At 31.4% G+C, this 17670-nt stretch overlaps 1 protein-coding gene across 1 annotated transcript in view; it reads right to left on the bottom strand.

The window, feature by feature from the left end:
- Positions 1–17255, bottom strand: part of LOC149425519 (uncharacterized) — a 177475-nt gene extending 160220 nt beyond the window's left edge. The window contains exon 1 of the mRNA XM_089651154.1: positions 17034–17255. Within this exon, the coding sequence (XP_089507280.1) occupies positions 17034–17118 (85 nt within the window). The 5' untranslated portion in view covers positions 17119–17255. The remainder of the gene's footprint in view (positions 1–17033) is intronic.
- Between the last annotated feature and the right edge of the window lie 415 nt (positions 17256–17670).

Below are 17670 nucleotides of genomic sequence, written 5' to 3'. Positions count from 1 at the left end.
CGAACAAATTAGCCTGAGGAGTTAATCAAGCGTAAAGAATGCTTTCTATGTGAAAACAAAAGTGCGGTGCTGAAAGAGTTAAATGATTCGTTTTAATATGTCGAGTGAGGTTAATATGAACCACCCTGTTACCCGAAGATCCTCTAAAGAAATTCCTCTCCGACTTACTGAACCCAAAATTTACATAAAATAATATATTTTGTTTACTCAGCCTTCGCTATTATTACACTGTTTAATCGGAGAACTAGCATCATATTCTACATTATTTTGTCTTTGAGACGACCTACTCGGGTAATTGGAGATTAAGGGGAGATTCTATTCAACAAGGGCTAGAGGCTACAGACTAATATTGGTTTTTATAAACTTTTTATTTAAAAGATAAAACATTAAAAGTTAAATATTTAACCCTTCTAGCATTTGAGGGTCATACATGACCCGGCGTTCATATTTTATGTACATATTTATTTTCTGCCATGCAGAATTACGTCATTTGTTGATGTGAGAAAGAAAAAATAATAATTCTTTCCAGTTTGCTTCAAATATTTATACCGAATGCTATTACTAAAATCCTAAAAATAGCCAAAGTGAATAATTCATATGTCACGCTGCTATTGGTTTAACTTTAAAAATTATTTCTTATTTTGTATTATATGAACAAGATAAAAGTGAAGGTACAGTTTTCTTAAAAACTCCCCAAACAAAAAGAAAGTATTTTCGAAATATCGAGTTCTCTCAATTTTTCTATGGTTGGAGTATAAAATTAAGTAAGCGTTTTTGACAACATTTTCTACGTTTGATATTAAAATTCTTTTATTTAAAAATAGTAATGTTTATTAAAATAATGCAAATAATGCATACAAAATAGAAAATTAAAATGTGTATAGCACATTTTAAATACACAGAAAAAAAATTGAAACTGAAAAAAATTGATGAAAGTACTGAAGGGTTAAAACTTTTTTGTCTGCCATGCTTGTTTTGTTTCAGAGCTGTAGAATATTAATAAACAATTTAATTTTTTTTTTAAATTTTAACGAAATATTTTAAAATTGCACATGCAAATTATATGTTATTTCTTAGTCCTCCTCACAAGGATATCCCGTGCTAAGGAGGACTATCATTCAATTCTGTTTTATTTGTCTTCTTTCTAGTTTTTTTGTTGTTATTTTTTTCATTGACCTCTTACAGACCGATTTTTATCTTAATTGGTACTCATTAAACTTTTCTATTCGTTTTATATTTGGAGAAAGGATGTTGTAGATTTTGTTGCAAAATAAATATAGTTTCTTCATCCGAATGTGGTTTTATAACTTAAAAAGTTTTTATGTCATTTGGATTAGATCTAGTGTGATGGATACGAATCGAGGATTCAGTATCTTTTAATAGTTTTTATAGTATATTTTCGGCATATGTTTGTTGTACATTTGGTACGTAAATACTATTGAAATTTTCAATCGAAGGCGTTCTTATGGGTACTTTCCATATGGTCTTTATGATCGCTTTTTGAATTTTATTCAGGTTACGTATGTACTTAGATGTAAAAGGTCTCCATCGTATAATTCCATGTTCGATTTAATAATGAAATAATGCGCAGTAAACTTTTTTATATCCTTTTTATTTGCCACATTTCTTACATTTTTAAAGAAACGTAAGGCTTGTGAGTTTTCTGTAATAACTTTAATGTGAAAAGATTACAATAAGCGTCCAGTTTTTGACTTTAGTGATTAATTGAATGTACTAATTTCGATTGATAGTGCATATGTATTGTTTTACATTATTCAAGTTCAAAGATCATTAATTTACAAATTTGTATTTTCATAATTGAATTGAAATCACCAAAAAATGAGTGAATTTGTTCACATTATTCACGTGGCATTTTATATGTGAATTTGTTCAAGTGGCATTTTGTATGTGAATTTGTACACGTGGAATTTTATATGTGGATTTGTTCACGTGGCATTTTATATGTGAACTTTTTCATGTGGGATTTTCACGTGGTTGTATATTTTTCGCTTTATTATATTATTCAGAAATATTTAGCGTAGTGGGTGAGATATTTAGAGAGTTGTTCAGTGGCGTACATTATTCGATGATCAAAGTTTGTGTGTTTTTCAAGTTTAAGTAAATTTGTTAATTGAATACTTGAAAACGGACATCTTAACACCATATTTCGCTGACTTGTGGCCAATTGAATAAATGAGTATACAAGATAACTATTTCTTAAAAAATGGCAGCATTTAAAAAAAAACTTATACTTTTTTTTGTATTTCTTGGGCATTAAATATGTAATAATTTTTAGAGATTTTAGTTTTGTTGAGTTTTATTTTTCAATGTACATTTGTTACTTAAATTTCGTTTACTTTGCTAGCCTTTTCTTCTAGATTGGAACATTTTGTTGTGAATACCCTACAAAAGTTGGGAAATACCTGGCTAATCAAGCCTGGTCACCAAATATAGCTAAAACAATTTCAAGGAACTTTTCAATTCCAGAAAACATTCATTTCCACTTTCCAATACAAAACATACGATCAAACCGTTCTGAACTTCTGCAACTTATAAACTTAAACACACCCACAAGAACAACAAGACACAATACTTTATTCCACCACAGAATGCAGAAGTGCAACTAAATTGCTGATTCTTCGATACAGAGGTTTCACACTATGGGAAATTAATATTTAGATGATATTTATAAGTTTTACGGTAACTTGAATGTTGTATAACATATTTAAAACCTATTCCAAACCTATTCTTGCGTTGTCTCTCTTCTGATTTTAAATTTGTTTTATTTCTTGTATTTTTATATAGTAAAAATTATACCACGTATACTCGGGTAAAGGTCCTATGGACGTAAAGTGAATAAAATAAATAAATAAAACCAAGTATCCCACATCCCAAAAATTAAATATACACAAGATTAATTTTTCGGAAGGTCATGCACAAAACACAGAAACATCTTCCTAGACGCTGATATTTCCATTTGTCCTGATCAAAACAGGCGGATGGTGTTAAGCGGGAATTTAAACCTTATCGCCATCTACGTAAGGGTTGTTATTGATAGCGGCTCAATTTAAAATATTACACGACGTAGTGCATCGCTTTAAATCAAAATGTTATTTATCCCCTGCTCTTGTAACATTTTAAACTTATTTTTCTCATTTTCATTATGTTTGTTTTCCTTTTTTAATTTTTGATAATTTTGCTAATATTATGTTATGACGTACGTATGTATTTTAATTATTTTTATGTATTTTAATTTAGGTGGTTTTATCTCTGCACTGAGAAAAACGCGTATTGGTGATTTATTAAAATCCTGTTAAAAAGGTGACAGCAGGTCATTTTCTAACAAATTATTAGTACTGTGGGGTAAATTATAGGGAGTTTACATCTCCCGAATATAAAGGCAACATTATTTTTACCCACATTCTTATGAGGCTGGTATCATTGTAAACCTGCGCGCGATACCTCGCGCGGCAAATAATATTATTCTGTCTAGACGTCAAGTTAGACCTAAATCTCCTCTAGCGTATGTGATCTATTTGTTCATAAAATTATTTATTATAAGTGAGTTTGTTAAAATAAAAAACTAAATTGGAATTATCCAAATTCTCATTATTCCACACTGAGAGTAATCACGCAACCTTGGATTCTGCGGATTGGAGAACCATTTAGCCAACAACCCATTTAAACTGGCGATGATAATAATCCTCCAAAGTACTTTCATAATATATCGGAACACTTGTTAATGCAACTGCATTTATCATATAATAATAAGATGCAAAAATATTGAAATTCATATGAAATATTGGAGCACACATGTTTCGAGATTTCTTATTAGGATAGATTAATAGGAAATCTTTAAATTCATTCGTTAAAGGCCTGCAGTCCCGTTTTTAATAGGAATACGAATAATTTGAAGCGATTTTTCATAAATTAGTAATATTTTATGTCAGTAAGTTTTCTCCGTGTGATTTTTTTAAAAAGATTTTCATTTTTAATCAATTCCACGTTATTTTTTCTTGAATCATTATTCATATTTTTTTGGTTGTGTTTAATGTTTCTCTCATTGAAGTTCTCTCATAAATCATTGAAGTTTCCCAAATAAACTAAAAAAATCATGTAGAATCACCTCTCGAAGATACTGAACTTTAACCAAGGACACCTTGTATAAATGCATTAAAAATCAGAATGTATTTGATAATCCCTACATAAAATAAAGATTTTTACGAGAAGACCGTAACGAAGATGATGTTTTTTTTGATAATGGCATCCATTGGTTATAAAATAAAGCCTGGCCGCTTTTTTACTCCTGTCTGAAATCGAAATTTGTTTTGTAAATAATATATATTTTTTAAATCTTGATACTTTAGTATGTAGGTACCAAACTAGACAAATAATTAATGATATTCAATGCAAATTTTATTAATTGCAAATCGAGAACGTTTTAAATCGCACACGGTAAGTTCAGGGCACAGGTAAGTATGAGATAAATATTATTTTCAGTGTGGGGACATTTTTGAATTAGCTTAATATTAATAGCAACAAGGACTTGTGTTTGCATTAATGCAGTTTTTGGGCGGTGCTAAAAATGAACCTCAAAATAAAATAAACTTTATATTTTTAATGTGGGAGAATTAGTTGAAATTTTTTTTTTTTGATTCCGATTTTAAATAATTAGGTACAAATGGACGAGTGGTTATCGTCGTTGTTCCGGCAAGATATATTTTTATTATTTTAATATAGATCATATGGGTTACATTAGTACATACACATTTTGTAAAATATAATATTTAGGTTCATAATTGGTCATGTATACCTTATCAGAAAAGAGGAGCTCTTGTGCCTGATAAGGGAGCCACGATTCTTACTTAGATTCTATGTTATAATATTATGTTATGTGTAAACTATATATATATATTTTTTTACTATAAGTTTTTTTGGAAAAAAAGTTTGATTTTATTTATTTGTTCTTCGTAATACAGCGCAATTCGGAAGGGAGATTATTGTAGTTTTTTATGGCTTGGTAAATATAATGGTTTTGCATTTGAGTTGTTTTAAAGATTGGCGTAATAAATTGATTTCCATTTCTCATCAGTTTGTAAAATTCTTGATATTCTGTGTTATTTCTTGATTACTGTTTATTTATTTTCTTGATATTCTGTGTTATTGTTGTTAATACACATTTTTATAATGGAAGTTTGCATATATCATCAATATTTGGTACTGGAAACAATTAAAAAAGATATGTATAACATATATCCTAGGTTTGATTCCCAGTTGAGACCGTGTCTTGTTCTGTTCCATGTTTTAGATTTATTAGTATTATTTTCTTCTTCATTTTTATATTTTATTATTAAAATAGTGATTTCTGCTGGTTATCATTAAATAACACATAAACATGACTATTTTTATAAAATGGACAATGGCGTTACATGTGGAATTAATTTTACTCTGCGACACTCGTTATTGACAGCATTCATAAGCCACGTACTGAATTATGTATGGATTCTCTTAAAAAAATTACAGCGCTAATTTATTTCCATATTTGATGAGACCTCACAGGAAAAAATAATAAAACCGTGATAATTATATCTAATACACCGTGTTTCAGGATGGTACAGCGAAAAACGAACTGGATGGGAAACAGGCACGATGCCAACTCATCAACTGACCGGACATCAAGTGTGCAAAATTTCATCAAGAAGTATCAAAATTCAGCTTTAAGGGGTGGGAAAATGCGGTGGGGTGGTTTATCAATATCTCATGTAGATAGTGACCTTAATCCTGTTTTGAAGGTCAAGTGTGCAAAATTTCATCAATCTCGTAAAAGAACTGTAAATCTTATTATTTTTCGGAATAACTTATTGAGTAAAACCTCAAATTATAATATTTAAATATTGAAGACAATATTAGTGATTTTTAAACGCAAATCTGAAACAGAAAAATCAGAAAAGGAAACGGTCACATCTGGGACTCGAACCCAGGACCCTTGTCTTTCCGGGACAATGCTCTACCAACTGCGCTATCTTGCGCTAACTTGCGATCATACATAAAGATAGTTGCCAATAAAAATGTGCGGTGAAAAAATGAAGACAACGTTGGTAGTTCTTATTCGAAGTATGATACAGTTAAAAGTGACCGATGAGGATAGGGTCCCATTAGCGCAGTTGGTAGAGCATTGTCCCGGAAAGACAAGGGTCCTGGGTTCGAGTCCCAGATGTGACCGTTTCCTTTTCTGATTTTTCTGTTTCAGATTTGCGTTTAAAAATCACTAATATTGTCTTCAATATTTAAATTTGAACTGTAAATCTGTTTACAAAACAAACTCACAAATCCATACCAGTACATAAACGTATGTCCATACTATGTACATAAATAACATTAGTTGAAATCATAATCAATTAAAACTTAAATTGAGAAAATATGTTGTGATTGCTTTATTATTATGTTTTTAAATAATACATGTGAATATATGAATTATATTAGGACATAAATAAGAGTGTATCTATTTAAAATATCGTAAATAAATATTATATAATTATTGAAGACAATATTAGCGATTTTCAAACGAAAATTTGAAACAGAAAAATCAGAAAAAAATACTTTTGGAGAGCTAGTCTGTTTTAGTTTGATAATCGCTAAAAAATTTTTCATTAATTATTAAATTTGACTTTTTACTTATCAAGTTAAAACAAAAATAAATATTTTTTAAATGGTCGAATTTGCTCCATTTGAAAAAACATACATTTTGCTAAGATATATTGTGAAGTTGTGTTGAATATTGTGAAGTTTGGCGATACCAATCTGAAACACGGTGTATAAATATAAAGTTGGCGGTGGCGCTAAAATAATACGAATAATAATGTATTCTCATTAGCATCAAATAGTAACACAGATGGGATTTCAATCAGTCGCCGTTTTAAACAATTACTTAAATTCAATACGAGCTAATGAAAAAAGTCGTAGAATGACATCTGAAACTCGTTTGGAGATCTCAGTTGACAAGGTACAAACACGAACGACGTCTCCCGTTGTTATAATTTGGCGGTAGTTTATTCATCTGGCCACAAAGCTTGATGCCACCTGCGTCAAAAGGTTCTTCCAGGTGTGTTTAAATGTGATTAAGAATCAGACAGGTATTTTTTGGCAGAATTAAATATGTATATTAGGTTTCGTTAAATGTAATGCCCGCTCTACACTCATGGCGCGAGAGAAGTGACGACACTTTTGAACTATTCCCGATTTGAACTAACTTGAACTTGAAATCAATCTGACTCGAGAGCAGAGAGATCACAAGGAGAAAAATTATCCTGTTAAAAAAATTAACATCATGCCATTTTACTGATAGATTATTTTTTCAGAATATTTCGAGAACACGTGTTCTTTTCCTAATAAATATCATGACGGAATGTGGCAATATCAGTATGTCAATATCAATATCAACATTTGTAAGAAAACGTGTCCCGCCGTTCTCGTGAAACATTCGCTTTTAACTGATACTTTGTAAGGAACTTTGTCAATTCATTCTTTAAGGGCCTGCAGTCCCGTTTTTAACAGGAAAACGAACAAATCGACAAGATTTTAAATAAATTAACAGTATTTTATATCAGTAAGTTTTCTCCGTGTAATGGTGGGGAGGATTTTATTTAAAGGACAACGTGTTTTTAAAATATGAATTCAGAAAAAGATTTGCAACTGCCCGGAGCCAGTGAGACTACTGCAACTCCAATTATTGAGGTATGCTTCAAGGTTAAAGGTAGTTTGACGGAAGTAAGTTGGGGAAGAGGATGGTTGAGAAAATCCTGACTCTAGATCTGATGATTAAACACGGCTAAAGCCATTTTAAGCAACGACTTGATTATAAAAGGTGGTATTGAACCAGGGTGATACTGATAATATCTTTCACTTTCATACCTAGTTGTAACGCAGCTTTTACACAGTCAACAAAAATCTAAACAACAGCTGCGCCATACGTTAAACAGTAAAGACGTAGCACTTGGGTTTCCCTCAAAGAGCAGGTATTTCAATTCAAAGAAGTTACCTACCGCTAAGGATGCGTATAAACACACGAGCCGAACTACCGAGCTGAACTACGACTTATGGAAAAGGAACGAAGCTACCGCAAGTAGATTTTCGTGTTGAACGAAGTTTTAGAACTCGGATTTGCTTTGAATTAAAGTGTCATTTTGAAAATAGGAACTGTTTCGAACAAATTCGGACAGGCGATAAAGTACCTACCAACAATTTTTATAGAGAAAATATGAATTATAATATCCTACCTCTGATTTTTCAGGGGTCTGCGCTATAATTCTTATATTTTCTGTATACTATAATGAAAAAAATTGACGTGGTGTAATGGTCAGCTCGGTAGCCTTCCAAGCAGTTGATCGGGGTTCGATTCTCGGCTGTGACAATACAAAAAAAATATTATTTAAATTTATTATTTAATTTAATTAAAATTATTAATGCAATGATTTTTCACGGAGTCTGTGCTAGTAACACTCTAAAAATAAATGAAAATAATTTGTTATTCGACTTGTAGTCTAAATGATTTAATCGTGATGCGTTCATTATTAAGCCAATCACGTGCTGATTTAACACCTTGGTATTATCGATGTTAGTAGGAAACTATAATCTACTTACAATATTATCCTGTTCATTGAATGTTATACATAGTATTTTATAGAAATTGTATTAGTTGCCATGACTCGGAAAAGAAGAATAAACTCAGGGTAATACCAATTGTATGAATCGGTACTTTATTAATTAGTTACTTGGTTTTCTCAAGACTTTTTCAAGAACATTTAATCATTTTTCCTCGTGTGTTTTCTAAACACTGCTTTCATTGTGTTGTGGAAAAGACATTACTTTGAATCCGAAGGTTGGCGATTTATTTCGTGTCGAAATATAATGCTTACCTAATTATAAAGTATATGATTCCGCTGATAAAAATAATACGCGTGTTTGCAAATTTATTTTCACGGTTTTACAGTGAAAATAAATAATAGATTCCATGATAAAAAAAACTACCTACTAGTGTTCGAACGCGAGCCAGTGAGTCCGTGGAATCCTGAATTATTGGGGAATGTTGTGAGGATGAAGAGAGTGCGGAAGGGAAGGAGATTGCAAGAAGAAAGGATGGAAAATGTACCTGGCTCTTCAGAGCTAGTCATTATGGTCTAAGCCATTTCAATTAATTTTTCGAACTTTGTGTGGTGGTGTTACACCATATCTTAACGGATTGCAATCTTTAAAGCACAGTTATCGGCTAGGTATGCTGTCCTTGTTCTACCGGTATTACAATGGAAGATACTCCAAGGAACTTGCGTTATTGATACCTTTGGCATCGGTGCATAGTTGGGAAATTTACCAAACGCGTGCCAAACATTGACATTTGTCATATGAGAACGGATCGTTTTTCAATTCAACAGTTCTATATTTCCTCTCTTCTACAACATGGCTCTCTTCAAGACCCATGTTCACTCCTTCCTCTTCTTAAAAATACCTTCTACACAGCAATCCCGAAGATGTCATAGGCCCTGAGGAAAATTATTTTGAACGGGGTCTCCTGTTTGGAGTTAATGTAAAGTACTTAGCTGAGCACACTGAGATTTTAACCCGCGACCTTCAAGTAACCATTGTAAATCAAAGCCGTATATATTTGTCGAGGCTAGAACGTTCAGAGTCAATCGCAAACAATAAATAACGCAGGATATTGTTGATCAGCTCAAAATATTCGTGAACTACTTTATTGAATCTTATAAACCTCTTTGTAATATGTAATCATTGAAGAATATTAATACATTAAGAAATCTCAAAGAAACATGAAATAGAAAAAAACATAAAAAGACCTAATTAGCTGGAAGAAATGGGGTCTACCCATAAGCTACACCTTTTGTAATTTTTATTTTACAATAAATAATTTTTGATTTGATTTGATTAATAATTACCATACTAATAAGAAAACATTTCCCAACTGTTGAACGGTATTTTTGTTACACATTTTATAAAGACTGTAAAATTTCTATTTTGAAATATTACTAATAAAAAATGTCCTTTACTGGTTGCGAAATAACTGGCAACATTGCATTATAGAAGCATCACTTGAATTTTTCCATTCGGTGTTTCAGGCAAATAATTTTAGAAAATACTAAAATAATTATTCGCCTGAAATACAAATTGAAAAAATCTCCAGAGAAAGAATAAATGCTGCCGAGGGGAATTGAACCCGCAGCCTTCTGATTGCCGGTCAGCTGCTCTTAACTATTAAGCTACGTCGGCTTATTCCAAATTCTCAAAATAATTTGTATTAGTATTTTTCATTCAACAATAATTATTGCTTATTACATATTTTTACCTGACAAAAAACAAACTTTATTTTTGTAGGAAAGTCTTTGTTAGTTCTGAATTTTCCACTAGATGGCGTCAAGATTTCCACATTTGTTGGTGAAATGTTTATAAGACAAGTTTATCATTAAAAATAATAATATTAGACAAGAAAAATATTTAAAAAAAAAAAACGGGCCATGACTAAATAATTACAGAAATTTCACAGAACTTGAATTTAAAATTTAAAATTTGAAGAATTGTAAGAAGTTCTATTAAACAACCCGCCCTATGAAAAATGTTTCTAAAAGCACTAAGATAATTGAAAAATGTCCTCATGTTTCCAAATTTAAATTAAGTGAAATAATTATTAAGACCTTAAAATCATCTCTTCGGATCTACGCATGCCCCATGCGCGTCAGCTTCCCGGCAAAATGACAGTTTTGATTTGTGATGTATGATTCAAATAATGTTTTTTGTTCATAACTTCGATTCTAAAAACTAATTCATATTATATATATATTAATATAAATTGTGTTATTTTGTCAGTTTCTACATTAGTGAGTATTGATAAATGACCGTGTATTCACACACACGGTAATTTATCAATTGAATATAAATTTCTCGATGTTTTTTAGTAAGGCTGGTTGTGTTTTTATCGAAATGTTACGAATTTATTCATAATCTCAACATATCATCAAATATTTACCACCAAGTTACTAATTTTTAACATATGAAATAATAAATATATGTTAGAATATGCACATTTTCACGCGAATGACTGTAATAATTTTATAGATAATAATGTAATCTGTGAATAATATTTGAACTATGAGGAGCTAATCCAAGTGGAACATTCCTGTCTCCCGCGTCACTCTGCGTCCCAGTCTAAATAATCATAAAACATTGCAAAGACTGCCGAGATAAACTCATTAAAACTATTTAACTCGTTTGTGTAAATATCACAGGAAACTTGCATTTCGCGCAATCAACTCTCAGATGATAGTAACGTGAAATCAATTAGATTGCGATGTAAAATAAACAGAAAGAACTGGAAGGCTGTTACAATTGTTTGTACCAGAAAACTTGACTGTTTTATCGGTGCGTGGAGCTATATTTGTTTTATTTTTTTATTATGATATTATGTGGAGATTCGCAAAGAATTTTAATCTGATATAAGCGTAGTGAGTAAGATTAAGAAAGGAGAACATCGATGGTTTAGGCATGTGGATCGAATGATAGAAGAAAGGAGTGCAATGAGTATTTACGACGCGATTGCGAATGGTAGAAGAGGTCGGGGACATCCGAAGACATGGCACGATGAACCAAATACTTGAGTCGGTCCATGTCATGAGTCAGAATAAATAAAGAGTATGTATGAATGTGAATGAGGCAAGGAGTGTGTGCCAAGACCAAGTTGTTCTCTCTGCCTACCTTTGCGGAGTTAGTTAGTCAAGTTGCTATTGTGTATTTAAAAAAAAAAATTATCAACACGTAATTTTCCTACCATACAATTTTAACGCCCCACACAGCTCTGTCCCCGCTTTATCTACATTTGTATGCCGTCCACACATTATACCATGGTTTTCCCGTAAACATCAGTTGAATGTCTATGGGTATTCCGAACGTTAAAATAACCAGACTAAGTACTTAATGTACTTAAGGCGATGCCATACGTAGTAATGCAAAATCATGTGGTTTTGGTTTGAAAATTTGGTCGCCTAGAAATGTTTTAGATGCTTTAATTAAATACTGCGTGTATAATACATCTTGGCCTTTGAAATAATCGAGTATTTTTTAAATAAGTCTTTTTTTAAGCCCAGAATAAAATAATGTAAAGGCCTATGAAAACTGTCTTAAAGTTCAAAATCTCCTACTATCCTATCTCCTACCTATTACGAACCCATTTTCGGTTATGATTTTATTGTATAATGTGGAAATTTAAGTTATTTATAAAATGATCAAAAAAAATTAAATATTTATGCCTGAACATCCACAAAATAAAATAAAAGGCACTTTTTAGCAATGTTTTTTTCTTGCATAAATCAAAACAGGCGGATGGTGTTAAGCGGGAATTTAAACCTTATCGCCATCTACGTAAGGGTTGTTATTGATAGCGACTCAATTTAAAATATTACACAACTTACTGCATCGCCTTAATCCTGCTATGTTTTCCAGGAATTTTATTTATTTCCTTTCACTGTATCGTCATACCGTTGAAGTTACTATCAGAATCGCCCTAGTGTAAAACCACCATTATAATAAAATAGTCCACAAATAAGTTTCTCACAGTGTTTCAAATGCAGACGGCGCCAATCGTATACCACAGGCCGATAGAATTAGTTTATTTAATATCTACGTTGTACACTAATAACATAAACAATAATTGCATATCACAGTATACAAGCATAATAAAATATTTGTAAATAAACATTAACTTTTGGCTTGTCATTATTTACAATAAAAATTAAAAACCGGTAGATTGTAATATTCTCCTGATGAAGGAAGGGTTCTTCCGAAACCGGTATAGTGTAAATAAAATTAAAGTGGTCAATAACAAATTTATGGGTTTTTGATTGTAGAAAATCAAATATATTTGCAAGACGTTGCAGAGTGGAAGATACTCTCAGTATCGTCCTGGTGTAAGACCACCATTCAGAATCGAGAAGTAGCTTGAAATGGGTTTAGCTGTTTTCGGTGACCAGATCTGAATAGACAGGTACTTCCTCGCCTTGCTCTTTACCACAGCTTCCGCTCCCTATAACCTTCAGCCTCATAACATAGGTACACTAATTGGATATGCAATGGTCTCACTGGCTCCCCACGGTTGGGAGCAGTTGGGACTCTTGTACGGAATTCATTTAATTTTTTTGTTTTAAACTTTATACAACAACCGATATGCGTCACCTTCTAAATCTTGTCATATGGCTTCCATTAATTTTGAATCCCTCTTTGAATCCTAACCTTACCGAACCTTACCGAAGCTTACCTAATCTACCGTGACCTAACCTAACATATCCTAACCTTACCGAACCTTACCGAAGCTTACCTAATCTACCGTGACCTAACCTAACATATCCCAACTAAACGTACATTTATCAAGGATCACTTTTTAAGTATTTTTTTTAAAGTTTTTATTCCAGATAAAAGAAAATTAAATTTTCACGTATTTAACTACAAATACATAACATAACAATATTATTCACTTTCGGTGTTTCGCTGATTGAGCATAAAAGTGAACAATTTCTTTTTTAAATGAACCTACACTTTTTTCAATTTTAATGTTGTCTGGGAGGCAATTATATATGTTACCCCCCTCGTAAGCAATGGATTGCTTGCCATAGTGAGTGTGTATGGTGTTTAAATGTGTGTTATCGTGTTGCCGTGTAAAGTGTGTGTGTATTTGGGACGTTTTAATGTATTCTGTATTTGTATGTATGAGTTTATGATTTATTTTGTAAATAAGGAGACGCGTATTATATTCATATAGTTTTCTTAATGTTAACAAAACTGTAAACTACTTTCCATAAATAAGTTTTTTGTGGATGTTCTAGGTTTGATGTGAAATGCTTTTTGATTACTTTGTTTTGTGTTACTTGTAGTTCATTTATGCATGTTTCATACGTGTTTCCCCAGATTTCAATCAAGTAATTTAAATGTGAATGTATGAGTCTATAAAACAGACCTTTTAAATTTTATTTGGTAACAGATATAATAATAAGGGGGTTAATTAAGTTAATTAAGTCTTATTGAGCGTCGATCTTCTAATTTCAATGTTGATTTTTTCATCCCCAATTCTGTAATAAATGTACTGTACTGCTCGTAATTTTGATTGTATTATTTTAAAATTCTGAATTTAAACAGTTCATCAAATTTCAAAGTTAATATTTAACTAATATTTTTAATGATAAAATAATTTTAATTAGTCAAGGTTTTTATGCATAGCTCAAAGGATAACAAATGATTATTCTAATTTTTAATGATTAACTAATGTTTAAGAGACAAGGTTTTTTATGCAAAGCACAAGAAATAAAATATTATTTTTGAGTAATAGCATAGCCTGAAACACATAAATAAATTGAAAAAATCTTCGAAGAAAAAATACATGCCGCCGACGGGAATTGAACCCGCACCCTTCTGATTGCCGATGAGGTGCTCCGTCGGCGGTATACATTTTTTCTCGGAAGAATTTTTCGATTCGGTGTTTCAGGCTAATAATTATAGCTTTAAAATATTACAATAAATATTCGCCTGAAATACCCATAAAAATTGAGAAAATCTCCCGAGAAAGAATAAATGCCGCCGATGGGAATTGAACCTGCAGCCTTCTGATTGCCGGTCAGCTGCTCTTAACTATTAAGCTACGTTGGCTTATTACAAATCCTCCAAATAATTCAATATGTATTAGTATCTTTTATTCAACAATAATTATTGTTTATTACACATTTTCACCTGAAAACAACAAACTTTATTTTTGTAGGAAAGTCATTGTTAGTTCTGAATTGCCCACTAGATGGATATATCATATCTACACTTACTACTACTAGTGTAAATATATCATATCTACACTTATTAAAAATAATAATATTTGACAAGTCAAATATTGAAACACCCCGCCCATGAATAAAAAATTACAGAACTACGCCAGAACTTTCACAGAACTTAATTTCTAACTAAAAGTTCAATTAAACAGCCCGTCCTAGGAAAATCGTTTCTTAAAGGACTAAGATAAAAGAAACATTTCCGAATTTAAATTAAGTAAAATAAGTATTAAAACCTTAAAATCATCTCTTCAGTCATTAACAACTTAATTGACAGTCTTGCCATCGTTTCCACTATTAAATTCCATGTGCCGACTAGGAATACAAGACAAAATAAAACATTCTTCTACAATACATACATAACCAACTATCAGACACACTCACTAACCAATAGGATGCATGATCTGGGCAACAAGTATGTGGGTACTATTTATATATTTATTGACTCCATTTATAGAATAAAGCGTTATCTTTACCAGCAATTTGTGGAATCCTATAATTTACTAGCGTTGGTAATGTAGTTTTAGTGATTTGTCTTACATGTAGTATTTTTCTAGTTTCTGTATTATTTTATGTTACTGTTATTATTACTAATATTGCTTTATATACAGTTTGTCAGTTTACTATTAAATCATTTTTTTTGTATAATTTTCGATAGCTCACTAGACATATTCTGTTTTTAAAATCCATGTAAAAGCCCGGCTGGGCGTAAAACCAAATAATATAAAAAAATAAATTAAATCTCTTCGCAAAAGGCCAGTGCTATCCATACTGGTTTGTTATTGTACATTTATAAAAGCAATACTGCATTTTTTAGCTCGTAAAATCTGTGACGTAAATTAAATTCCCCCGCAGCATCAGCAGTCAGCGGTGGTGGCAGATAAATTAGTGTAGCGCAAATATTTGCCAAAAAAAAACTCTTGTATAACAGATTGAATCATTTCTTGCACTTTTGTGATTTACATCATCCTGTTTAATGAATACTAATCATATCCAAGGAATTGTGCCAGTATTTTTTTGGACTTAAAATCGTTTGCGAACTTACTAATCCTTTTTTTGTTGAGCGTGTACCCAAAAGAAAAAAATACTTGATTAATAATAATATTTAAACTTTAAAAATTTCAGACTTCAGAAAAAAAAAACAAACGAAAACTGGTATTTAGAGATGACGTTGCGAAAAGCTTCGGAGTTTTGGATAAATGATTAAGAAAAGAATTACACCGAATTTGAAAATATAATTTATTTACTATTATGGAATTTACACTTTGTTTTAACAATAACTATTAGAAAAAAATATTTATTTATTTATTTAAGAAGAAAACACAGATACAGACAGTAATTAAAAGGTAATTTTATAAAACAATAACTTGAGAATTCGCCTGCATCCTAACTATTTCTCATAGATTGACTGGTAGATAATAATTTAAATATTTTTTAGATGTAAATAAGGAAAAAGTATGAAAGAAAATTATTTTGTATATAGATAATGCTCAGTGTCAAAAAAAGTGCACAAATATTTTTTAATCAAGTTTAGAGATAAGTCATAAAAAAGTACTTAAAGAGTATAGTGAATGAAGTAAGTACACATTTTCTTTTTTTTAAAGGAAAACAGACTTCAATTTCCTACCAAAAGTACTATATGTATAAAAAAAAATGACGGAATCCTTCAGGTTTTTTGTTTTTATTATACAATTCGCATATTCTTCTGATTACATGGAGAAATGGTTATTTGGTTCTTAGTTTGCGTTAAATTAGCAATTAATACGTATTTAGATTGAAATGAAACGTTTGCAAGTGTGCCTACAAAAAAAAACCAAAATGGCAGCAAAGGTAAATTTTGAACTATGAATAAAAATGGAATTATAATTAATTCGTCTTTTACCATCTATACCGACGTAAATAGTTGTTACGTGTAGTAATTAAGTTAAAACGATGTATAATTTCCACAATTTTTGCTTATCAACAGTATGCAACGGTTAGAGAAACATAAACATTGCAGAAAAAAATATTTATCTTAATTATTATTTTGCACATTAAATTTGAAGTTTGTTTTGACTCTGATCTATCGGTGCAATTCGTTGACAATAAACTAAAAAAAACTGCTCATGTTAATTTATGTATCTTTAATTTACAAAAACTAAAAATAATATTTATAAATATAAAACAAACCTTTGATGAAGACGAACGCACAAATCAGCGAAATCATCCCGAGATTTGGCGTCGGGACGCCCCCGATGTCCTTCCGTATCCTCATGACAGCACTTTCACTTCACGAGCTTTCGACGCCCTACTAACAGCGCCGATAGAACTTTGAACGAGCTTTTGCTTTTCGAGTGCGCGCAAAGTGTCACGCGCCGTGACAGAGTAAAGCGGACTGGTGTTTAGCGTGGACCGGAGTCAACTGAGGAACCGAGTCTGAATTCTGAATCTACCTTAGCGAGTTCGATACGTAGGTATTACAGCTGTACTACTGTCGAACAACCAACCCACTGTTCGCACTCGTGTCTGGCGGTGTTTCTTACTAACATAGTTCACACCTAACAATGTATTGTATGCGGTAGCTTCCCGGCTATTATATTTGACAATATAATGTATATTAATGTGTGACAAAGCGGTACGAAAGCACAAGCGCTGGGTGTGAAGCCTTATTTTTCTTTATTTCATTCATTTATTAATCTTAATTGTATTATTCACTAGCTGACGTGTGTACCCGGCGTTACTCAGGGTCATGATTGGCTTGGAGTAAAGTTTTGAAGTTGTGAATTCTAGTATACTCGAAAACTGGGTCTATTATTAGGGAGACATA

This window comes from Hesperophylax consimilis, chromosome 3 (assembly GCF_061612785.1).
Source record: "Hesperophylax consimilis isolate HC1 chromosome 3, BYU_Hcon_1.0, whole genome shotgun sequence".
In the NCBI taxonomy this organism is placed as follows: domain Eukaryota; kingdom Metazoa; phylum Arthropoda; class Insecta; order Trichoptera; family Limnephilidae; genus Hesperophylax; species Hesperophylax consimilis.
Note: the sequence above shows the minus strand (reverse complement) of the source record. Positions and strands in the feature narration are given on the sequence as shown.